This window comes from Galeopterus variegatus, unplaced genomic scaffold, assembly GCF_000696425.1.
Source record: "Galeopterus variegatus unplaced genomic scaffold, G_variegatus-3.0.2 Scaffold1143, whole genome shotgun sequence".
Lineage (NCBI taxonomy): Eukaryota > Metazoa > Chordata > Mammalia > Dermoptera > Cynocephalidae > Galeopterus > Galeopterus variegatus.
In genome coordinates this window covers 224,466-249,243 of record NW_007727254.1, presented here as the reverse complement: position 1 = coordinate 249,243, position 24,778 = coordinate 224,466, and the positions used below count along the sequence as shown (strand labels likewise).

The 24,778-nt window shown below is 38.8% G+C and overlaps 1 protein-coding gene across 2 annotated transcripts in view; it reads left to right on the top strand.

Moving 5' to 3' along the window:
• ANAPC1 (anaphase promoting complex subunit 1) overlaps nt 1-23,218 on the top strand; it is a 106,132-nt gene extending 82,914 nt beyond the window's left edge. For both annotated transcript variants that reach the window (XM_008575129.1, XM_008575130.1), the window contains 9 exons: nt 1,228-1,345; nt 4,705-4,782; nt 5,148-5,215; nt 6,235-6,373; nt 8,238-8,324; nt 11,832-11,927; nt 13,589-13,787; nt 16,692-16,826; nt 22,370-23,218. In XM_008575129.1, coding sequence (XP_008573351.1) covers nt 1,228-1,345; nt 4,705-4,782; nt 5,148-5,215; nt 6,235-6,373; nt 8,238-8,324; nt 11,832-11,927; nt 13,589-13,787; nt 16,692-16,826; nt 22,370-22,485 — 1,036 coding nt within the window. In that variant the 3' untranslated portion in view covers nt 22,486-23,218. The remainder of the gene's footprint in view (nt 1-1,227; nt 1,346-4,704; nt 4,783-5,147; nt 5,216-6,234; nt 6,374-8,237; nt 8,325-11,831; nt 11,928-13,588; nt 13,788-16,691; nt 16,827-22,369) is intronic.
• The last annotated feature ends 1,560 nt before the right edge of the window (nt 23,219-24,778 follow it).

Below are 24,778 nucleotides of genomic sequence, written 5' to 3'. Positions count from 1 at the left end.
TTTTTTTTTTTTTTTTTTTTTTTTTTTTTTTTCCGTGTCCGGCAACGGATCGCAACCCCCAGTGTTGCCCCCGTACCGGACCGGGGACCGGCAACGGGATTGCAACCCTCGGTGTTGCTCCCGCGCCTCGCTCAGCCAGTGAGCGGGCCCCGGTCCACATGTGGGATCCGAACCCTCGGGCGGGAGTGCCGCCGCGCTTCCCAAGCGGCGCACTATCCAGTGCACCACCGGGCCGGCCCTAGAAAAGATTTTTTGAGTTGTTAAAGTCACTTACTAGTTAGAGCACAATGGAGAGCCATGCTTATATATTGTTGGTCGTAGTGTTAATTAATTTAGCTATTTTAAACAAAGTAATTTGGTGATAAGCATTAAGAATCTTTATGTAATTGATAAACATCAGGTTTTTTTAACTATATAAGTAAGTTTATAATAAATTTACTATATAAGTAATCTACTTATAAGTATATAAGATTTTATCTTTAGTAGACTTACAGAAGTGGATGGATTTGGGTGGGAAGAGGGAGGCCATTGTCTGTAACTATGATTTTTTTAAAAGATTGAAGTCTCATTTTATCCCATTTTATGGGATCTTTAAATACAAAAATTTTGTTGTGTGTTTATATTCTAAAATATGAATTTTAAATTTTAAAAAATTTGAGAACTCAGAAGCACACACAAAGAAAAATATTGTAATCCGACCCATAAATTTTTGATGTGCTTTATTTCAAGGGTGTGTGTGTGTGTGTGTGTTTGTGTGCAAGTATGTATATGTACAAGAGCGATGCTATCTGAGGAAAACTGGCATCCTTTCCTCCCATATTCTCCCTACCAACCCTTAAGAAAAAAAAGAACTAGTAGTAAATTCATGAGAAGTTGAAAAGAGATTCCTTTGTTGAGCAGAAAGGGATATTTGAGAGGGACTAATTTTATAAGTGGTTAATTCATAGTAAATATTTTCATGTTAAGACAATTTTTACTTCCCTGTAAAGCCTCTTAACTGTGAAAACTCAGGTAAAGAATTCTTGGGTCAAGGATCACTTATATGATTTTTTTAAAGAAAATTTCTCCATTACTTTTTATTGAGTCTTGTAATCTTGTAAGATTGCTATTCATTTTAAGACATTACACCAGCTTCTGTCCTCTTCTGGCTTGTAGGCAACAGCAGATTGTAGAGCCCATGCTATTGTCACGTGTTGGTTACCTACTCTCTCTATTTTCTGTGAACAGGTATCATCTCCAGGCCCTCCGGCACCTCTATGTGCTGGCTGCAGAACCAAGGCTTCTAGTGCCTGTGGATGTAGATACAAACACACCCTGTTATGCCCTCTTAGAAGTTACCTACAAGGTAATTCTTTCTCCTTATCATTTATTTGTAATTTTGTTACCACTTATCCATCTTTTCAGGACAAAATATTTCAAAAGTGTTGTCCAAAGTTCTTGTACATCCTACAAGCCATTCAGGCCCATTTATAGCCTATGGGTGTAATTTTTTAGGGATCATCAGCTATTCTTTTGTCTTTAGAGCTTATAGGTTGAAAATGTCACTGTAAGTTTGCATGACTGATAGTAGTGTTCTAAAAAATTAACTGAAATACTACCCAAAGCAATCTACAGTTTTGGTGCAGTCCCTATCAAAATACCAATGACATTCTTCACAGAAATAGAAAAAACAATCCTAAAATTCATATGCAACCACAGAAGACCCCAAGTTGCCAAAGCAGTTCTGAGGAAAAAGAACAAAGCTGGAGGCATTACACTACCTGACTTCAAAATATACTGCAATGCTATTACAACCAAAACACCATGGTACTGGCATAATAAGATACATGAACCAGTGGAACAGGATAGACAACCTAGAAGTAAATCCATGTATCTGATTTTCAACAAAGGCATCAGGAACATACATTGGGGAAAGGACAGCCTCTCAATAAATGATGCTGGGAGAACTGTATATTCATTTGTAGAAGAATGAAACTAGACCCCTGTCTCTCACCATATACCAAAACCAACTCAAAATGGATTGAAGACTTGAAGAAAGAAACAGAGTGAAGAGGCAGTCTACAGAATGAGAGAAAATATTTGCAAACTATTCATCCAACTGATGCCAGAGGAAGGGTCTAGGAAGGCTCAACAGCGGTCCTCAACCCACCCATCCTCTTACTGAGTTCTTGACTCTACCACAGGAGAGAGTTAAGAGCACAGATACAGTAGAAAGTGAGAATAGGTTTAATGTAACGAATAGAGATACAGATTTCGTAGAAAAAGTGTAGCATAGCTCCTGAGACTGAGCAGGGACCACTCCAAGTTTAATACAAAATTAAAAATGCACATTCACAGACAAAGTGCAAGCTGGCTCTACAATGAACAGTATCCTGCTAAAGGCAAGTTTGATACAAAAGAAAGAACTATGCACTCCACAGGCGGAGTGTGGACTGGCCCCAGAGAGAGTGAGCAACAGCCCTATCTTCTGGGATTCAGCTTTTATAGTTTTGCCACCCAATACATATTCATGGAATCTAATACATATTCATAACACCTAATACATATTCATGATATCTAACAACTATTCAACCAGGAGTGGCCCCCCCCCCCAGTTATGTAACATAGTCTTGCACATGCTCAGTTGGTCTCCTTTTAAGGCATTTTCATTGGTCAAATTCTATCACATGCACCAGACACATTCAAGAATATTCTATGCTCTTTAGCACCTCTAGTGGGAGGTCATTCAGAGGACTAAATTCTTTTCCACTGAGCATGCTTGGTGACCTGGGTTGTATAAGCCTCTATAAATTTATTTTATTGAGTGTGCTCAGCTACTAGGTTTGCATAAGTCCACCCCTGTGGTCAAAATCTCCCTGTGTTGGTACTGAAAATAGGTCCAGCAAGCAACAGTAACTCTCTTCTAGGGGAGGGCCTAGAGGAGGGACTTAGAACCTTGGGGAGTGGCTTGAAACCCAGAAGTGTGTCCTGAAACCTGAACCCATGGAAACTGAGCATCTCCTATCCGACAACAAGGGATTAATATCCAAAATATATGAGCAACGCAAACAATGGCAAGAAAACAAATAATGCAATTAAAGAATGGGCAAATGGCCTGAATAGATATTTCTCAAAAGGAGGCAATCAGATGGTCAGCAGGTACGTGAAAAAAATCTTTAATATCAGTAAGAATCAGGGAAATTTAAATCAAAACCACAGTGAGACATCATTTACCCCAGTTAGAATGGGTATCATCAAAAGACAAAAAATAATAAATGCTAGCAAGGATATGGAGAAAAGGGAACTCTTATAAAATGTTGGTGGGAATGTAAATTAGTATAGCCATTATGGAAAACAGTATGGAGATTTCTCAAAAAACTAAAAATAGATCTACCAGTCTCACTGCTGGGTATTTATCCAAAAGAAAGTAAATTAATATACTGAAGAGACACCTGCACCCCAATGTTTATTGTAGCACTATTCATAATAGCCAAGATATGGAATCAACCTAAGTATCCATGAATGGATAAAAATTGTGGTATATATACACAATGGACTGCTATCCAGTCATTAAAAAGAAAAAAAATCCTGTCATTTATGACAACATGGATGACCCTGGAAGACATGTTAAGTGAAATAAGTCAGGCACAGAAAGACAAATACCACATGTTCTCACTCATGTGGGAGCCAAAAAAAGTTGAGCTTGTAGAAATAGAGTGTAGAATTGTGGTTATTAGAGGCTGGGAAGGGTAGGGGGCAGGAGGTACAGGCTGAGGTTGGTTAATGAGTACAAAAGTATACCTACATAGAAAAAATAAGTTCTAGTGGTCTACGGTAGTGCTAGGTGTCTGTAATTAACAATAATTTATTGTATGTTTTCAAATGGCTAGAAGAGAGGATCTCAAATGCTCCCATCACAAAGAATTGATAAATTTTTGCAGTGATAGATACGCTAATTACCCTGATTTCATCATCACACTTATACATGTATTGAAATATAACTCTGTACCTCATAAATACGTACAATTATTATGTGTCAATTAAAAAGTAATAATAAAAAAAAACCCCAAAAACGAATTGAGTCAAACTAATCTTGGATTTGTTAGCTGAGTACTTTAAAGCCCAAAATTGTTTATTTGGTGAGAGATCTTTTGTTTAGATGCACAAATAGATTACAAGTCATATATCCTTACATCATTCAGCAAATTATGAGGTACCTTCTGTATATCAAAACTGTGCCAGGCTGGGGCACAAAAACGAGATGGCATTGTCATATTTCTTAAGGAACTTTCATTGATGGGGGAGCCAGGCATGGATGCAATGAGAATAGAGTGTGGTAATAGGAGGTATGTGTGGGATGCAGAGGAGCAGAGAAGTGCCCTTGTCTAACTGTGCGGGTTTGTGAGGCTGTTTGGGCTGAGACTTACTAGCTGAGTGAGGCTTGTTCTCAGGGGAGAAGACAACATGTGCAAAAACCCTGAGACCTCGGGAGTGGGGCCCTTCACTACTGCTGGCCGGGAAGGGCGAGGCTCAAAGTGATGGGAGGTGATGTGTGCCCTGTAAAGGAATTTAGAATTTCGTTCTTCAGGACTTGAGGATCAGAGACCACTTAACAGTTTCTGTACAAACTATGGGGAAGGGGGAGGTGAAGAGTGGAGATGTTTCTTCTTTGTAGTTTCCTCTGATTACCTAGTGAACTGTGGCTGTACTTTTACATTTGTAAAGGGCACTCAGTGGTATGAACAAACCAAAGAAGAACTGATGGCTCCTACCCTTCTTCCAGAACTCCACCTTTTAAAACAGGTAAGTTGGGCATGACTTAGAGAGTTCTATCCCAGGGGTAAATTCACACTAAACAGTGTAGCCTTAAAGATAGCTAAAAAAAAAAAAAGCCTCTGCTTTCTCCATGTTTTGTAGAAAACAGAAAAGCAGCAGCAGGAAGAATAGTCATGAAGAATAGAGAAGGTCTTGTCTTGGAGACCTTCACTGATGTTTAGATGGCCTCAGAATATGGTTCACATACAGTTTGGTCTGGAAATGGAGCTTGTTAACCTTTCAGTGTCACTTTCCAGCTCAGTTATTATTTCTTCTGAGAAGCATGGGTTTCAGTTTGTCACACTAGTACTTTTTCAGCTTTGGGTTGACTATGTTTACATTTATCTCGGCAGATTAAAGTTAAAGGCCCAAGATACTGGGAACTGCTTATAGATTTAAGCAAGGGATCACAACACTTGAAGTAAGTATATTGAATTTCTCAGATGTACCTTTTAAAAAGGAAGTGAATAAAAGTATATGGGAAGGCATAACTTATAGATTATTATCTAAAATGTTGCTTGTCACCCTTTGATCTTATCCAAGACAATATGTAGGGTATGTATTGAATAAAGTGCCCTTATCTTTGAAACAGGGTTTGTATTAGGAAATGAAAGTTTTAATTTAGAAATCAAGCCCTAAATATTTATATTTATTCATTGAGAAACTTAAACTGACTTAACTTGGTACAGTAATGGAATTGTCTCTTGGTTCAAAAATGTAACATTTATTTTAAGAAAATAAAGCTGATGTGTATGTCCACAAAGGAAACTTTATTATAAAAATTGATGTTTTTCAGACCACATCTTCTGTTGCTTCTCTTTACCATTCTCTTTTTACAGTGTTTTATAAATTTAACATTATAGTAGATTGCTATTAGGTCTGAGTAGTCATATGCAAGTAATTACTGTAGAGTGTTAATAATTTTATAGTTTAGGTAGTGTGTAAACTAAGTCATTAGGTTTCCAAAAAGTTTAACATGCATGTAAAAGCTTTTATAGTTTGTTGCTAATTTATATTTTCCCAAGCCATTTATATAGTAGCTATTTTGTATATTGTTCTGTCTTTAGATTTGCAGCATTATTTTCTTTCTGCTTCAAACTAATTAATAGATACTTAGTACCTCCAGTGTCCCATGCATAGTGCTAGGGAATATAGGGAATACAAAGAAGTGTTAGATAAAATGCTACTTTGAAGCTTATACTTGAGCAGATAGTCAAAATGCCTTCTCATTTAATAATTTCCATGAATCTAGACACCAAGGAAAGGCAGAACTTTATTTTAGGCTTTCTTGTAGGAACCAGTTTAATTTTAGACACAGTAAAATGGTGTGGAAAATGGTAAAGGTTTCATCTCCTGTGAGCATGGTATTGGAAAACACTATGTTTCTAGCCAAGAAGTGCCCATAATACCTCATATTAAATTCATTCTTTTTTCTTTCAGGTCCATCCTTTCCAAGGATGGAGTTTTGTATGTTAAGCTCAGGGCGGGTCAGCTCTCCTACAAAGAAGACCCAATGGGGTGGCAAAGTTTGTTGGCCCAGACTGTTGCTAACAGGAACTCTGAAGCCCGGGCTTTCAAGGTTGGTTGGTAAAAACTGAAAGATGAGAGGAAATAGTTGCAAGTCCCACTAGCTTTCTCTTATTGCTGTAAATTGTAAAGGTGGATCTGCTTCCTTTCTCATCACTGTAGATGATAAAGACTAATTAGCCTTTGGTCTGTTTGTAGTTTTTTGTGACAGCCATAATAAAATATGGACCATCCTCTAGTACCCTAAGTAAGATTTACATTTAGTGGTAAGGACAGTCACAACATACCGTAAAACTATAAAAAGTATTTAGTTTAATAATTTTAGTTATTAATCCTCAAATCTGTCAAGATTTACTTAATTCATAGCAAAATTAGAAAAATATTCTTGCAAGATAGCAATTCCATTTTTAAACCATCATTTGTTTCTTAAATCTTGGTGAGATAAAATGATGAGCGATTTAGCCTTTTTTTATTAGTTTGCTTTATTATTTGCACAAATGAAGTAGTAGTTAAAATAAGAGTATATGAAACTCATTCTCATTTGGGCGTCAGTACATATTTTTTCTATATTCTAGAACTCAAATAACTTTCTAATACTAGAAATATGTTCCATAATCTGGCATTAAAATTTCTGAATTTAACCCCAGTATTTAGGAATTCCATGAATATATGTGTTCCTGCTGAAGATACATAGAGGAGCGGTCTAAAGTAGTCAGGACCCAAAAGGATAGTTAGATACAGCAAGAATGTGGCAGATAGACTAGCTAAGTGGCAGCCTGAGGACTGAGTTATCACTCTTTGTTCTTCCAAGTAAGGAGGTAGCAGTTTATTTTTATTTGACTTGCATTTCATTTCAGATCTGTTACTTATGACTGATCCTTTATAAAGTTCCCAGGGTTTAAGTATATAAATAGTTCCCAGGGTTGACATCAGTCAGTTTTGTTTGGCAGTTTTTAATAGATTGTCTATGAAATACTTTTGAAGGATTTTCGGACAAAGCTTAATTTAAATTAGCACTGTTGCTTCTTCTAAAAATTAGAGCCTATCTCAAAGACTCTAGTCCAATTTGTAAAAAAAAATAGGTAAGTTTAGACTTGTGTTTGAATGGGGAAAGTATATGAAAATTAAAAGACATCTCAATTTCCTGGCTGCTGGAAGTTCAGAAATAAAATATAAACCTTACTGGAAAATACCTTCATAATCCATTTTCAGTCTTAAACCTTGAGTGTGATTCTGTTTTCTTCCAATTTTTTTATTGTGGTAAAAATACACTTAAATATAAAATTTACTGTCTTAATCATTTTAAAGTGTGTAGTTCAGTGAATGAAGTACATTCATATTGTTGTGTAGCCATCACCCACCATTGATCTCCAGAACTATTTCATCTTGCAGACCTGAAACTCTGCACCCATTAGACACTAACTTCCACTTCCCCCTCCCCAACCCTTGGAAACCACCATTCTACTTTCTGTCTCTGATTTTGACTACACTACATACCCTCATATATGTGGAGTCATACGGTATTTGTCTTTTTGTGACTGGGTTATTTGTTATTCTTTTTCCCTTAACCTTTTCAGTAACAATTCTGGTTTCTAGTAGGCTTTTTAGTCAGTGAAGGAGGAGGAAAGCCTTTTTTGGGTAAGTTGTGTAAGAAAGAAGACCTGTTTATTATTGGCCTTTCAATAAATCAGTAGCTCAAGCATTGAGCAAGAAGCTTGTGCAAAAAGCATCTTGTAACTTCTTAGCAGAACAGGCCGATGAAGATTTAGCAAGTTTGTACCACCTTGGTTTTGTGGGAAGCCTGTGTGAAAAAAGGGGAGGTAGAATTCTTAGAATAAAACTGCATTCATTACAATTTCAGCAGTAAGGAAAATAATCTTTTAGTACCTCATTTATATTGTTGTTTGTTTGTTTAGCCAGAAACAATTTCAGCATTCACTTCTGATCCGGCACTTCTATCATTTGCTGAATATTTCTGCAAGCCAACTGTGAACATGGGTCAGGTATGTAGTAATATGGTTTGCTGATCTCCAGGACTAGAATTTGTTATTATTTTTATCTGTGGACCACTAAAAACATCTATAATATTTGTATCTATCTATGAGATTGATGACATGCTTCAGGCACATTGGATGATTTTTACTTGACATAGTTTTTCTGTAGCCTAAAACTATTAAATTCGGTAACTTCCTACTTTGATAGAAGAAACAACTTAAATTTCTAAGACATTAGTACTGATAGGTGATAATTTCTTATGTCCATACTTGTACTGATTTATGTTTTCAGTGTTTTCCACCTTTCTCTTGTTTTTATGTCATTTTATTAATTTTGTTTCTTCTGTATATCATAATCCTTCTTTCCATTGGTCATATAACTACTCTCTTCAGGATTCCAAAGGTACCTAGCAGATCTTTGATTTAATCCCCCATGCAGACAGGGAAAGATTGGATGTAGGAATTAGATGATCTGGACTTGATAGCCTGTTCTCTACAAGTGTGTGTAGCCCTGGGAAAATTTCTCAACCTCCCCAAAATGTAGTTTTCTCATTTCTAAAAGTGGGATTATAATAGAACCTACCTTACAGTGTTGTTTTGACGGTTAAGTGAAGTAACCTTCCCCTCTCTTATTTGTTGCATCTTGAAGACTCCACTAAGTACTTTATGTAATTTTCTCATTTAATTCTGACCCTGAGGGTAGGTACTTAATCATTCTGGGTTTACAGATGAGGAAACTGCCACTCAGAGATATCATGTGTCCAAAATCACACAGCTAGTATGGGCTGGGTGTGCACTGATGGCCACAGGTCTCTTGATATAGCGCATGCTTGTCCCTAACACCAGCTGGACTTGAATCTGTTGCCTCCTCCAAACTTGTTCTGGCCAGTGTTTTCTTCTGCATCTTTGTTGGTGTGATATTCCCTTTCTGGATCCTACTCTTCCCAGCCCAACCCAAGGCATATCTCTGTGATGTCCTATCTGCTCATTTTATACTAGTTTGATTCATTGCTCTCCTCCATAGCACTTACTGTCCTTAAGTGTCCCGTGGGACTTAATTTTTATTGTTTTTTATTGATTAATGTTGCACGTGCTATGATTTTTTTCTTTTTTTTTTTTTAGAATTTGTGCATTTATTTTATTTTATATAAAAATTTTTATTGAATCATAATTATACATATTTTGGGGTTCAACATTGGCATACATTGATCAAATCAGTATTACTAGCAACATATAACTATATTGTTACAAATCATACTTATTTATGCCCCTTCTCCAATCCCTCCCCATCCCCCATCCCTCCCCCCTCTAATTGCCCTAGATTTCTTCTCTCTTTCTGAAAGAGTAGTGGTTACTCTGTTGATTGGTTGCCTAGATGGTCTGTACAATGCTGAGAGATGTGTTCAGGTACCCCAATATGATTGTAGAGCAGATGCTTCTTCTGTCACTCTGGAATGAGCTTTGTGGAGAGAGACATCCTCTTCTTTTCTTTGGTCTCTGCTGGTGACTCTCCTTGTGTCAATGCACTCCAGTTGCTGGTGGACCATCTGCGTGGTGGTTGTGGCGTCTAGCCGCTTTTGCGGTAGCCATGGTTATTGCAATGGCTGTGGTGGGCTACCCACATGGAGGTGATGTTTTTGGCATGCTCCTTAACTAGTTGGTCGTGGCAATGGCAGTGTGCCTGGTTGTGGGAGGGGGTCTGGTACCTGCCTCCATGCCTCAAGACCCCAGGCAGGCCCAATGGCTCTGGCGGTGTGCCTGGTTGTGGGTGGAGGGTCCGGACCTCGTCTCCATGCCTCAGGATCCCAGGCAGGCCCTGTGGCATTGGCAGTGTACCTGGTTTTGGGCAGATGGTCTGGTCCTCGGCTCCCTAGGAGTCTGGGTGGGCCCCGTGGTGCTGGTGGTGTGCCTAGTCATTCCCTCTTTCTGTCTTGATAGCCCAGCTGACATCCAGTCCTTCTAGGTGTTATAGGTGTTTTTTGGTGAAATGAGACTTTTACTAGTTAATATCAAACTTTGTTTCTGGTTGTGGATACTCTCTTTTTTCTTTCAGTTCTGTGTTGGATTATTTGCTCTTCCCACCACTTAAACTCTGCGGGAACTAATTTGTTGTCCTTTGCCTACTTCTAAAGTGGGGGAACTTCCTGTGGGGATCAGTACTTGAGCTCTGAGGTTGAGCTAAATTGCTGCGTTGCTGTTGATTCCCTGGGGAAGGCTTTGTGTGTAGCTCAGGTTTTAATGGTTGACTTTGTAGGACTTTGGGGTTTAGTGAAATCCAATGCACCTGGGTTGTGTAGAAATACTGGTCTGGGCCTGAGTCTTTTCATCAAACTGCACCCCATGCAATTCTATATTCCTGGCCAGTCTCCTCTGAGTGGTCCTATGCTAATGGGGGGCAGATCAGCTGTCCTTGCTTTGCCCAAGTATTCTCCCTGTGGGCCTGTCTCCCCCACTGCCTGTATCCCACACAGTCTCTGGTTTGTTGCACCAGTGCTGCAAACACTTCCTATGGGACAGGCCATGTGCTGGTCCCTTGCAATGACTCACTGGCCTCTGAGTGGCTCCTTTTTTTCAGATGTTGTGGCTCTTTGCTCCTATGTGGGTCCAGGGGAACCCTATTAGTGGTCTTGCTGGCCTGTGGGCCACTAAGGCCCTCTTCTCCCCATGCAACTCCATCTGAAGGGCACAGCTGCTGCTTTTGTGGCTCCTTCTCCATGCACTCAGCTGCTCCAGCCTGGGAGTGGCCAGGGCTAGAAATGGTTGGAGAGATTTTTTCTTTTTCTCATCGTGGCTTCTCCTGCCTTCATGCTCTCCATAGGTCTCTCCTCCTCTTCCCCTAAGCTCTAGCGTCCCTGGCTTGGCTGTCGTTGCCTTTTAATAGTTGTAAATTAGTTGATTTGTGGGAGAGAGTGACACTGGGGACTGTCTATTCTGCCATCTTGACCAGAAGTCCCCTGTGACCTCTTCAAATTCTCTGCCTGTGGGACGTAGGGAGAGGAGACAGGACCCCACCAGGCTCAGATGGTGAGAACGGCAGGAGGCAGCAGCCCAGTGGGAGGCTCCCCTGGAGGGCAGCTGAGCCAGTGCCAGCTGGCGTGGGCAGCGAGGAAACGTACCTTGGCCACTGCTCCCACTGGCTGGCCAGGGCCACTCTGGGCCCTCCGGGTCTGTAGGCTGGGGCAGAGCTGGCTCTGGGTGCCCTGGCCACCACTCAGTCGAGCACCCAGGTCTGGGGTAGGCTTCAAGTCTGAGGTCTGCTGCATCCCCACCTGGGCTGGTCCTACCCGGCCCTTGCAAAGCCTGAGCTGCAGGTCTCTGGGATCCCACCTCCTGCTGCTGGAGCAGCTGGCCACCTTCAGAATTGGTGCTTAATTTTTTTAAAAAGAGATTGCTGTTTTACTTTTGTATCATTTATTGTAGAATTTAAGAATGGGCCATAGTAGTTGCTATACAATTGTTTCTTGAATTGATTCTGGAATATACTTGGTGCTACAAAAAAATTCTGATTTTCCACAGAAACAGGAAATTCTGGATCTCTTTTCCTCAGTACTCTATGAATGTGTTACTCAGGAGACCCCAGAGATGTTGCCTGCGTATATAGCAATGGATCAGGTATGGTTCCAAAACCTGTTTTAATTCTAATGAGATTTATCCTATATTCAAGTAACCTACTGAGTGGTGTGGCAAGGTTCCCAATGTGTCCTTCCTTTCAGTTTTTTGTTTTGCTTTTAGAATTTTAAAAAGGAAACCGTATCAAAGTTGAAAGCTGTGTATATATATATACAAAAGCTTGCACTGTATGATGACAGGAGTGCCTCTTGGGGGTGCTATCTTCTTCTAAGGGTTCCCAATATCCCCATCTGTCTTCCTCCCCTGACTAGGAGAGGAAGAGAGTGTTCTGTCCCTCTCTCCCTCAGCATCATTTTGTGGTCTCTTGCCTTTCTCCTGGCAAAGCCTCTTTGTGGGAAAGACTGTGTACATGAGCAGGAAGTGAACAAATAGTGTCCTAACGACTGCAGTAATGTGAATGTATACCTATGTGTTTAAGCTTGCAAGAGGTTACAGAATCAGTGTGTAGTGATTTAGAGAAGTTGGAGTTCATTTTTAAATATTTCTTGTTACTGCTGGTTTAAAAGAGCCTAGAAGGAGTAATACAGAAAATAATGCTTAACAGCTTTCCTAAAAGATTGGACCAATTTATTCACTTTAGGTTATTAGTAACACTTATAGGTTTTTAATGGTGTCATATGTTTGAGACCCAAATTTGCAGTTAAGCTAAGCCAGTAGTAAAGGCTGGCTGAAACTTCTGGAATCTTAAAAATACAGGTCCTCAAATCCCATTCCATATCTACTGAGTCAGAATTTCTGGGGTAAGATCCAGAGTCTGTAGTGTGAATATGATAGAATGAGTTTATGGATCAGTGTTTGGGACTTACTGTCTAAAGCCAAAGAAATAACCTCTAATGGCAAAATAGTCTGCTAGAAAGCTGAGTGGGGAAATACAATTTGGCAGAGAATAATGCCCCAGAACCTGAAAATCGCACTGTGTTAAGTAACGTGCTTAATTAAAAGCCAAATTCCAATACAACCAAGTAGGCCCAGAATGCTCTTGTTGTCGGGAGCCTCCCCCGTTTTTGATTGGAAAGTATGAATATATGGTATCCATGCTGGCACTGCTTCTCACAGTACCTCTTTGTACAGCAGCCAGGTAATGGGTTGTGATTTTTTGTTGCTGGCTGAGAGTGTGTCCTCTTTTTTCCCTCTGAATCCTCCCCCATTTGCAGTCATGGGCAGGTCTCTATGGATGAGCACCCCCTCAGGTTGCAGCTATGGTGACTTTACAGATGGGTCTCAAGAACAGTATTATTATTATTAATAGCATTGTTTTTGACTTCTGTCCTCTGAGATCCTGGCCTGATCCCTGCCGGGTCATTGTACCCCACCTAAGTCTCCCAGAGGTGACTGACTGCAGACCTGTTGGGTCTCGATTATTTGGAGCTGTTGAGCCAAGAGTGAGCACATTTGCCTTTGTCGCTTTCACCTGAAAGCTGCTCATGTGGAGGTGGTATTGAAAAGAGTGACGCCATGCACCTGTACCCAGTGCAGGGCTTTTCTGTGGAGAGACTGCATCAAGACACAGGATGGATCCCCTGCTCTTGAGGGATCTTATGAGCCATATTTAAAAAGTACTCTAGGATACAACTCTGAGGAGGAGGTGGTTAGAGCACTTTACACTTGCATTAAATGGTTGCTGTTCCTCTTTCCTCTTCAAGGCTATAAGAAGACTTGGAAGAAGAGAAATGTCTGAGACATCTGAACTTTGGCAGATAAAGTTGGTGTTAGAGTTTTTCAGCTCTCGAAGCCATCAGGAGCGGCTACAGAACCACCCTAAGCGAGGGCTCTTTATGAACTCTGAATTCCTCCCTGTTGTGAAGTGCACTATTGATAATACCCTGGACCAGTGGCTGCAAGGTATGGTAGCATTGTGTACTTCCTTGTACTTTTGAGATACACTGGTCTCAGGCTTTTCTCTTTTAACATTTTTTTCACTGGTAAGCAAGATACATATATGTGAGTATAAGCCAGAACGGCTGTAGATTTAACGTGTCCAGTTAGATGAATTAGACTCTGATTGTCTACTTCAACTTAAAAAAGATACATTTAACCCTGCTTTATAAATCATGCAGAGACTATATGTAGTATTTTAAGTACCGCTTGACCCTTAGGACCTTGTTTTATCTTCCCTAGTATCAGATCATGTTTCCTTTCCAGTACCTTTGTCTTCTGTTTCTTAGGGGTATAGCCTGTCGCCTACCTGAGGCCAGTGGCCATTTTCTTCCCTTTTCTGTATGTCCACACCTGCACACTCTTGAGTGAATGCTTGTTTTACCAGCTCTGTGAGTCAGTGAGAACCTGGGACATTATGTAACAGTGGCTTTCTACCAGCAGAAGCACTGACCTATGATTGTAAGGAAATGGTAAAGCTAGTGTAGAACGGATTCTGACTCATGAGGCAAATGATGGGGGCTTTTGATTTATGGAAACGTATTTTTGAGTCAGTGAGAACCTGGGACATTATGTAACAGTGGCTTTCTACCAGCAGAAGCACTGACCTGTGATTGTAAGGAAATGGTAAAGCTAGTGTAGAACGGATTCTGACTCATGAGGCAAATGATGGGGGCTTTTGATTTATGGAAACGTATTTTTTGTGTATGCCTGCACTTGGTTTTTGATAGTAACTCCTTTTTTTTTTTTTTTTCATTCTTTTCAGTTCATTCAAATGCTTCCAACAAATATCTGACAGCAGCCTGCTTTGAATACTGAACCTAGTAATATCAGTAGTAATGACTTTTACTTGATTCTTTAAATCTATTAGTAATGAATAGAATTTAGGAATCTGAATATAATTCAGTTAAAAACTATCTACCTGTAACACTAGGAAATAAATTTCTGAAAAAAACTAAATTGTAAACCTGATTGTAAGGGATCTACATGGAAAGCAGCAATTTCAAACTCTCAATATTTATATTTAACAGCTGCATCTAGTCTATCATTTCCTCTTAGGATTCAATAGATCATTTAGTTTAAAAACTTTTAATAATCATTTTTATTTTCATTTTTTGAGAAAAATACAAGTTATTTCATATGTTTCAGTGTTTTGTTTTTATTCAGGTTAGCATTTGATCACCTATAGCAGACTTTTGTTATGGATAATAAATATGTCCTTAAATCTCTGCAGATTTTCTGCTTTGTAAATTTCATATAATGTAATGAAACTTTGGCAGTGACTGGAACATTCTCTAAAATAGTGCCCTTAATCAAGGCACTATTGTCTGGTTGCTCTTTAGAGCATTTGGTCATTTCTGGTATTGCTCTGAGCCTCCACCAAATTTGACTTGCCACTCTGACTTAACAAAAATGTGTTTATTTTCTAGTGAAGAACGATTGTTTTAAAAATTCTTAAATATATGGTCTCCTTTCTCACAGGCACTGGAAGTTGCTTTGGGATAGAGAATAATAAATTAAATGAAGATGTAGAGCCTGGATATCAGCATTGGAAAATGTCATTCATATTTGTGCTCGTAAAAATCACAAATGCTTCTTGTGGACCTTTTGGGTCATTCATTCATAACTCAAACTACACTCTTAAATCTGAAAATTCAGAGGATTTATCATACTATTTAAATGTTTTGTGTGTGTATCTCCTCAATTAAATTATAATCTTAGGCAAAGAAAGTAGGTTTTAAGTTTAAGAACTTAAAACAGTTTTATTAACTTTTTTATTTTTTTATTATTTTTTTTATTTTTATTTTTTTTATTTTTTTTTGTCTTTTTGTCTTTTTTCCGTGTCCGGCAACGGATCGCAACCCTCAGTGTTGCCCCCGTACCGGACCGGGGACCGGCGACGGGATCGCAAGCCTCGGCATTGCTCCCGTGCCTCGCTCAGCCAGTGAGCGCGAGCCGGTCTGTACGTGGGATCCGAACCCTCGGACGGGAGCGCTGCCGTGCTTCCCAAGCGGCGCACTATCCAGTGCACCACCGGGCCGGCCCGTAACTTTTTTATTTTTAAAAAAATTTTTATTGAATCAAAATTGATTATACAAATTTTGGGGATTTGACATTGAGATATTTTGATCAAATCAATATTACTAGTATATATATAGTTACAATTTGTAATTATTATTTATGCCCCTTGTCCAATCCCTGTCCATCCCCCCCCCATCACCCTAGATTTCTTCTCACCCTCTGAAAGAATAATGGTTACTCTGTTGATTTGCTGCCCAAATGATCTGTCCAATGCTGAGAGGTGTGATCAGGTCCCTCAATACTATCATAGAGCACATGCCTCTTTCATCACACTTGGGAACATTTTAGAAATGCAATTTTTCTGGCCCCACCACAGACCTACTGAATCAGAAATTCTGGGAGTGGACTTCACCCATCTGTTTTTTAACAACCCTCCAGGTGATTCTGATATTCATTAAAGATTGAGAACATCTGGCCAAGACTAATCAGGAAATAGTACTGGAGTTGAAGTCCCCACAAATGTTGTTACAAAGGGAAGGCTGGTAAAATGGGTGTTTGGGAAGACATCTGCAGTGACCACTACACCTTTACAGCATTCATCTCAGTTTGTAATTATGCATTTGTTTGTGGCATTATTTCTGTAATCTCTCCTGCTGACACTCTAAACTTTATGATGAGAGGCACTCAGTCTAATTTACCACAGTAGCCTCAATACCCAGTATAGTGCCTGCCTGGTGTATGCTAAGTGCTCAATAAGTTCTTGATGAAAAAGTAGTAAAAATAAGACATTGCTTGTGCCTCTTAGTTCTGTCATCAGTTGGTTCAGTTCCATTTGTGCTTCTCTCACAGCTGGGGGTGATATGTGTGTGCACGCCTACCTCAGTGGGCAGCCCTCTGATGAATCTCAGCTGAGCATGCTGGCCTGCTTCCTCGTCTACCACTCCGTGCCTGCTCCACGGCACCTGCCTTCTATAGGACTGGAAGGTAATTGAATATCTTAAGTTTTCAGGACCTCTGTTACCAACCTACTTATGTTTTTAGTTTCTTGGTAGGAAAAATTTGTAGTGAGTTACTTTCTCTAGCTTGGCTTTCATCTTCATATATGTTTTAGTGTCACTGTTGAGAATTTTTTCTGGGGAGAAAAAAAAAACTACCAAATTTATACATGTGTGAACTTTATGTTCTGAAAAGGATGGATTCTTCTTCACAGAGCTTTAACACCAGTTTACACCAAAACTAAATGTTCATATTCTTCTGTACTAATTGATTTTTAAAGTTATTTTTCTGTTGGGTTTTTTGGGGGTGGGGATGGCTGGCCAGCATGGGGATCTGAACTCTTGACCTTGGTGTTAGAACCAACTGAGCTAACTGGTCAGCTCCAGTTTTTTTTTTTTAAATCACACATAGTCTTACTTTTTAAAACTATACAGCTTTATAAATTAACGGGGACCAAATTTCATATGTGTTTGAATTTTTTTATAATAGAGAGTTTAAAAAGTTAATAGTGTTATTAGCACCTGACTGTATTTTGGAGAATATGGAAACATACAGAATTTGTTCAATAAACTGAATAATAGAATGTAATGAATTCTAAGCACCCATATTTGTTTATATCACTTTCAAATTGCTGCCTCTTAATTGAGGGTGAAAAAATATTTTTGACAAGAATGAAGATTGTTCTATTTATCATTTAAACTTAAAGTTTACTGACATTACTAGTTTATTGCTGTTTTGGAAACCTCAGATAAAAATATACTATCTAGAGTCTTCTAGCTATAGCCACAGTGGTATTGCTTGTATTGGACTGATTCTCAAAAACAAATATAAAAGCTAGACAGGATACATTAAATAGCTGTTTAAAGGAATCTGCTGGCGGGACTTGATTGAGGGGCAACAACCCGTAAGAGAAGGGAAGCCATGATGAAGAGAACTCCATGTTTACCCTGGCTTTTCCCACAAAGGCATCTGCCAGTTCACAGCACAAGAAGTAGAGTCCTAGCAAAAAGCAGCAGTGCTACTGGACTGAGGAGACAGAGGCTGGGTTTATGATTTCCCAAGAGCCTAGAGCTTGAGGAGCAAAATCCCAGATATGAGGGAACAATAGTAATAATAAATCAAAAACCAGGATGCTCTCTTCCCTTTGCATTTACCAGATCTTAACCTGCATATGCACAGGTTAAGACTTCAAGAGATTTAGCAGAAGCCAGAAGGCTAAAAATGTAAGCAAAAATTTCAGCAACAGCAAAGTGCCAAGGAGACAAAGCGTGGGGTTTAAGGTCTGCTAATGTGAAGTGGCTGTGGTAAGCATTTAGACATCAGGTGAAATAATAGGACCAAGCCCTATGAGTAAAGGTAAAACTGTAGCAGACCAGACCTAAAATTAGCCTAGAGCAGAATTGAGGATATCTGCTTACATTCTACCTGCACAATAGAAGAAAACTTAACCTTCAGAGAAAGAAAACATCCAGAACCTCTATAATTTTTAATATATACTATTCAGTATTGAATCAAAAATTATAACACATAACAAGAAAAAATACCAGATAATAGAAACAGACCTATATGTGATCCAGATATTGGAGTTATCAGACTCAGGCTTAAAATAACAATGACTAATATTTCCAGGAAAATAGAAGGAAAGACAGAGAATTTCACCAGGAATCAATATAAAAGAGTTAAATGGAAGTTCTAGAACTGAAAAATACAGTAACTGAAATTAAGACTTCAGCATATGGGTTAATTAACTTATTAGACAGCAGGTCAGTATACTGGAAGACAGTTGAGTAGAAAGTAAACAGATTGAAGTACAGAGAGAAAAATGGAAATTACAGAAAAGTGTAACTGAAAAAATTGTGGAACAGTGAAAAAAATCAAACATGCATGTGGTTGGGATCACAGAATAAGAAGAGAGAGAAAATGAGGTAGAAGCAATATTTGAAGAGACAGAGGCTAAGAATTTTAAAAAATGGATGGTGGATATAAACCCACAGTGAACCCTAAGCATAAAGAATACAAAAACAAAACAAAACAAAACACCACCACCTAGTCACATCGTAGTCAAACTACTAAAAATAAAAAAGTTTCAAGCATAAAATTCCCTTTCAGGCTAGTATGGAGTAACAGGGACCTGATTTATTTTCCTGCCTGAAACCGAAAACACTGGACCATACATATGAACCAATGGTTTTTGAAATATTGTACATCAGATAACAAAGAACAGTACCTTTCAGGCTAGTATGGAGTAACAGGGACCTGATTTATTTTCCTGCCTGAAACCGAAAACAGTGGACCATACATATGAACCAATGGTTTTTGAAATATTGTACATCAGATAACAAAGAACAGTAATCCCTGAGAGATGAGAAAAAAATGAGATGAGCTTAATGGTTGTCTTAGCTTACTGCTTTGAGAGAGTTTCCAGGTGTTGGAGGAGGGAGAAAAAAACCCAGGCAGAGCCTGGAAAACTTTCTGAGTTGATGAGATGTAGTTGAGAGTACAGGGAGACCAAAAGAGCTAGCATTTGCAAGATGGAGTACCAGAAGAGAGAGCTACACAGAGAGAGAATGCCAGACATCTGTAGAGGGTCCCCCTCAAGTATCAGAAGAGTACTTTCTGATCATGCATGTGAAGGAATTGTCTGAGGCTGAGGGAAAAGCTGTCACATACATTAGAGGGCACACCGTTGGTTCACACAGGTCCAGGTGCCTGGTCCCACAACATCATAATTCTACCGAGGGGGTCTTAGGTAGAGTACTTAGCAGGGTCTTGCCTCAGTTGTGGGACATAATTAGCCCTAGACTGAGCAGGGTATGGTTCCCACCTAACAAATCTTAAAAGCACAACACAAAAGGATTAAACCGTTTTTCAAATAAATTAACTATATACCAAAACAAAGCTCAATAATACAGAAATACAAAAATATCCAACACCCAACAAGGTAAAATTCACATCTGGCATACAATAAAAAATTACAAGGCATACAAAGAAACAGGAAAATCTGACCTATAATGACATAAGACATCAATTACAACTGACCCAGAATTGGCACAGATTTAGCAGAGAAGGATATTATAATAGTTATAACTCTTCCATATTTCAAAAAAGTAAGAGACATAAAAAGATGTAAAAAGATTGAACTTTTAGACATGAAAACTGCAAAGTCTGAGATGAAAAATACACTGAACAAGATGAAGGCATATTAGACATTACAGAATAAAAAGTTAGTTAGCTTGAAGACATAGTAGTAGAAACTATCCAAAATGAAATGCAGAAAGAAAAAATAATTGGCAATAAAAAAACCCCCAAAAGGGAACAGATCATTAAAAATGAAGTAACCTGTGGGAATTAAAACACCTAATTTACATGTAATTAGAGTCCTTGAAGAAGAGGGTAGAAACAGGACAGAAAAAATATTTGAAGAAACAATGGCTGGAAAAATTTCCTGATTTGATAAATACTATAAATCCACAGATCCAAAAAGTAGATCTTGTAGATCAATGAACTACAAGCCCAAGAAACATAAAAGCTACAGCAAGGAACATCATAACCAAATTGCCCAAAACCAGTGATAAAAAGTCTTAAAAGCATTACTCTCATTAGATCATCACATAGTATGTGCATGTGTTGAAATATAAATCTGTACCCCATAAATATGTGCAATCAATGGTGATGTTTCAATAAAAAATAAACTAAAAAGAAATCTTAAAAGCAGCCAGAGGAAAAGACATGTTACAAAGGAGAAACAAAAATGAGAGTGACAGCATATTTCTTGCAGGAAACAACACAAGTGAGAAGTTAGTGGAGTAGCATCTGTGAAGGACTCAAAGAAAAAACTGTCCAGACTTTAATACTGAGCAAAAATGTCTTGCACAAATATCCATAAAATAAGGACTTTTCAGAAACAAAAATTGAAAGAATTGCTCACTTACACATAGAAAATGTTAAAGTAAGTCCTGCAGGCAGAAAGAAAATAATATCAGATAGAAATTTAGCGTTACATGAAGGAATGAAGAGCATTGGAAATGGTAACTACATGGATAAATATACAGGGTTTATTTTTAAAAATCTTTTACACAGACAGTGTACTATGAGATTTGTAACATATGTAATGTAAAACACATGACAGCAGTAGCTGAAAGGCTAAGAGGGAAGCAGTGGAAGTACTGTTGTAAGGCTTTGATGCTGTATGTGAAGTAGTATAATCTCACTTGAAGATAATCTGTGATAAAGTAGTACACCGTAAATTATGAAGTAATCACTAAAATAAGAAAACAGAATTATAGCTAACAAGTCAACAGAGGAGCTATAATGGTATTATACAAAATACTCATTCCAAAAGAGGCAGAAAAAGAGGAAAAGTGGGAACAAAGAGCAGACGGAACAAATAGAAAACAACGAGCAAGATGATAGATTTAAACTAACCGCATCAATAATCACGTTGAGTACAGAATGGTCTCTTAGATTCTGCAGTTCATCAGAATATTGGAATTGTTTTTATGCCTCCTTGAATGTATTTATTCTTTGTGCTTGGGGTTAAGCAAGGTTTGGGGAACACTATGGAGTAACAAATAGGAGGAAATTTGTCTTAATTCCTGTTGAGGTTTATTAAACACAACTTATTCACAGCTAACTGGCAGAGCCCAACACAAAATAGGAGAAGTTGTTGCCCTCCCTATACTCTGTGTACCAGTAGAACTCATTCTTGTGTTAGAAAACCACTCTACCATGTCATGAGACTCTTCTCTGCTCATCTTCATGGGATCCTATGAACCACTTGTACCCCTCTGCTGCCTGCATGTCTTCTAGGATGCTTGCTGTGGCTTGGAGAGTCATAGGAGTCATATGTGTGTATATTTTGGGGTGGAGGGGAGTTTTGGACAGTTGTGTGTGGTGGGATGGAGGCGAAAAGGATGATGGTGCTTAATAGCATTTTAGGTAATTCACTTCCCACTTCCCATTGGTGGTGTGGTTCTTGACCTTGGATGCACATCATAATCGTCTGGGAAGCTTTCAAAACTCCAGATTCCCAGGCCACACTCCAGATGAATTACTGCAGAATCTCTGTGGGACCAAGGTTGAGTATCTTTGCTTCTTAGAGGAAGAGACATCAAACCTCTCTGTTACTTACTTTCAGCCTATGTTCTTTTTTTAGGTAAAGTATTGAGTGCATGGATTAGGAATTAAAGTATTAGAACCAGTAAAAAAATCACTTCAATAGTAACTGAAGGTAGATGGCACATTTGCTAATTATATTTTAATAATATATATAGTTAAGCAATATTAATAGTTTCACAAAAATTATAGATCACTTCCTGAAGTACAGAACGGATGTTTAAATTTTTATATCAGATCATGTATTAGAATACATTAAGGAAATTCATAATTTAAATATTCTCTTCAGGTAATTGTTTTCAAAGGGTAGAATGACTGCTTTAAGCATAATTGTGACTCTGAAGCTTCCTTGAAAGGAAAGTATGGCTGAATTTATTTAGAGATGTGACCTTTTCCACCCATTTTCATTTCTTTAGGGAGCACAAGCTTTGCTGAACTTCTCTTCAAATTTAAACAGCTGAAAATGCCAGTGCGAGCTTTGCTAAGATTGGCTCCTTTGCTTCTTGGAAATCCACAGCCGATGGTTATGTGACCATGTCTTTTGGTAAACTCACCGTGAAAAATGTCTTCTGCGCAAAAATATGACCAAACATTAAAGCTAAAGAAACATTGATAACTTTTATAATATAACTAGGGGGAAATGAACTGCCTAAACCTAGATGTATTTTAAAATTTATGTGTTTTAAATATTTCAGAGAATCTGTTGCTGTCAACATTAACATTATATGATATATAAAAATGAGTTAAAATTTACCTTTGTAAATAAAGTTTTTTGTTTTGTTTTCAAAACTTAATGATTACTTTAGTTTTGGACTTCAGAGATTAGAGCAGTGGGGGCTGGGGTGGATACTGGCTTTTTAAAGTCTTTGAACTATAGTGGTTCAGGTGGACTATTCTCAAAAATGCAAAGTTTTAAACGAAGCTGTGTCAAAGTTTTACTTTCATGGCAACAAAAGAGCTTTTAGCATTTCCTAAGATGTCACAGTTGTACTGTCTAAAATGTTTGTACTTCCTGTGACAGTGCCCTCTCATGGTGTGATCGCCTTAAACAGGAGAAGGAGATGTATACACGAGTAAAGAGCATGAAGTGCTCATTGCCCAGCGTGAAGTACTGTGGACTGAATTGTGTCCTCCCAAGATTATGTGTTGAAGCCCTAACCCCAACATACTTGTATCGGAGATAGAACTTTTAGGAAGTAATTAAGGTTAAATGAGATCATGAGGGTGGGGCACTAATTCAGTAGAATTGGTGGCCTTATAAGAAGAGGAAGAGAGAGATTTTTTTTTCTCTCTCTACAATGTAAGGACACAGAAGACAGCTGTCTGCAAGCCAGGAAGAGAGCCCTCACCAGGAAACGAATTGGCTGGCACCTTGATTTTGGACTTCTAGCCTCCAGAACCGAGAAATAAATTTCTGTTGTTTAAGCTACCTAGTTTGTGGTATTTTGTTATGGCAGCCCAAAGAGACTAATATATCAAGTCTGCTGTAAATAGATAAAACATGAAATTTCCACTACCAAAAAATTTATAGAAATTGTATTTAAAAATAAAGCAGTCTGTTTCCACCCAAGATGTAGAGAATGTATGTCTGTATCAGGGGTTTCTGCACTAGATGGTGATGAAAGATATTCATATAAAGGTATCTCCAGCTTCAAGTTTCCAATACAAGAGGAAGAAAGCTCCCTACTGTCCAGAGTCTGACCTGTGCCATGCTTCCTGGAAGGCCAGTGGGACCATAAGCTGGTAGGAGCTGCACAATCTTCATCCATTGATTTTACATTACTTCCACATCCTGAATTGTCTTGTTTAACTCCAAAATAAAAATTAAAGCAAATAGAAATGTTTCCATTAAGCTTTTGGCAAAAACCCCTGTGGCATTTGCTTCTGCAGAGGGTCTTGCATTTAGAAGGCACGCACCTGGAGGCAGAATGGTTCTCTGCATATTCCATCTGTGTGCCTGCTCCAAGGCCTTGCTCCTGGATGGGAAGCACAGGCAAGATGTGCTTCCCTTCACACTTAAATAGTTTTTCTTCTTAAAAATAAAAAATTTCAGGGGTAGATTATGAAAATTCCATTTGAATCAAGAGTTAAAGAACTCAATGTTCAGGTAACTATGGCTGTCTTCACTCTCAATAATTTATGATTGCTTGTATGCTTTTACCTGAATAAAGAATGACAAGAGATATTTATTTAGTCATTTGCACATAAATCAACTCATGAGGGAGAACAGTCATTAGAATGTTGTCAACAAAAGCACATACCAGGCTTTGAAAGAAAGGATGGAATAAAAGACTGCAGATGGTCTGGGAACAGCATTTTAGGGCCTCCAGATGAGCTGGCAGGGAGCAAAGAGGAGGCTGTGGGCAGGCGCCCTTGAGCAGGCATGCTAAGGTCATCAGGGAAGTCAATTCCAGCTGTTTATAGGCTCTTGAAAAATCTTGAGGGATTGGCTCCCCATCCAGAACATCAGCCTCCTCAGAGCCAGGGCAAGGGAAGAGCTGGAGAAACGCATCTGCCTTTTTAAGAGTTTTGGCCCAGAAGTGGGACAGACCACTTCTGGTTAGATCCCGTTGGCCAGAAGTAGTCACATTGCCCCCCATCACGTGCCCATGACTGGAGGAGAGGCAGATGCTGTGAGCACGAGCAATGTTGCAGTATGGCTTCTAACTTCCTAGTAACTATCTGTGTCCATCCTTTCTACTTACACAGGAAGAAACCTGTCATTGTACAATTACACGCACACATACACTCAGATTATCATTTTTTCCCCAATGGACACTGACATCTGTCCTCCTCCCTTGAGTGTCATAAAGGTGAGGACTTGT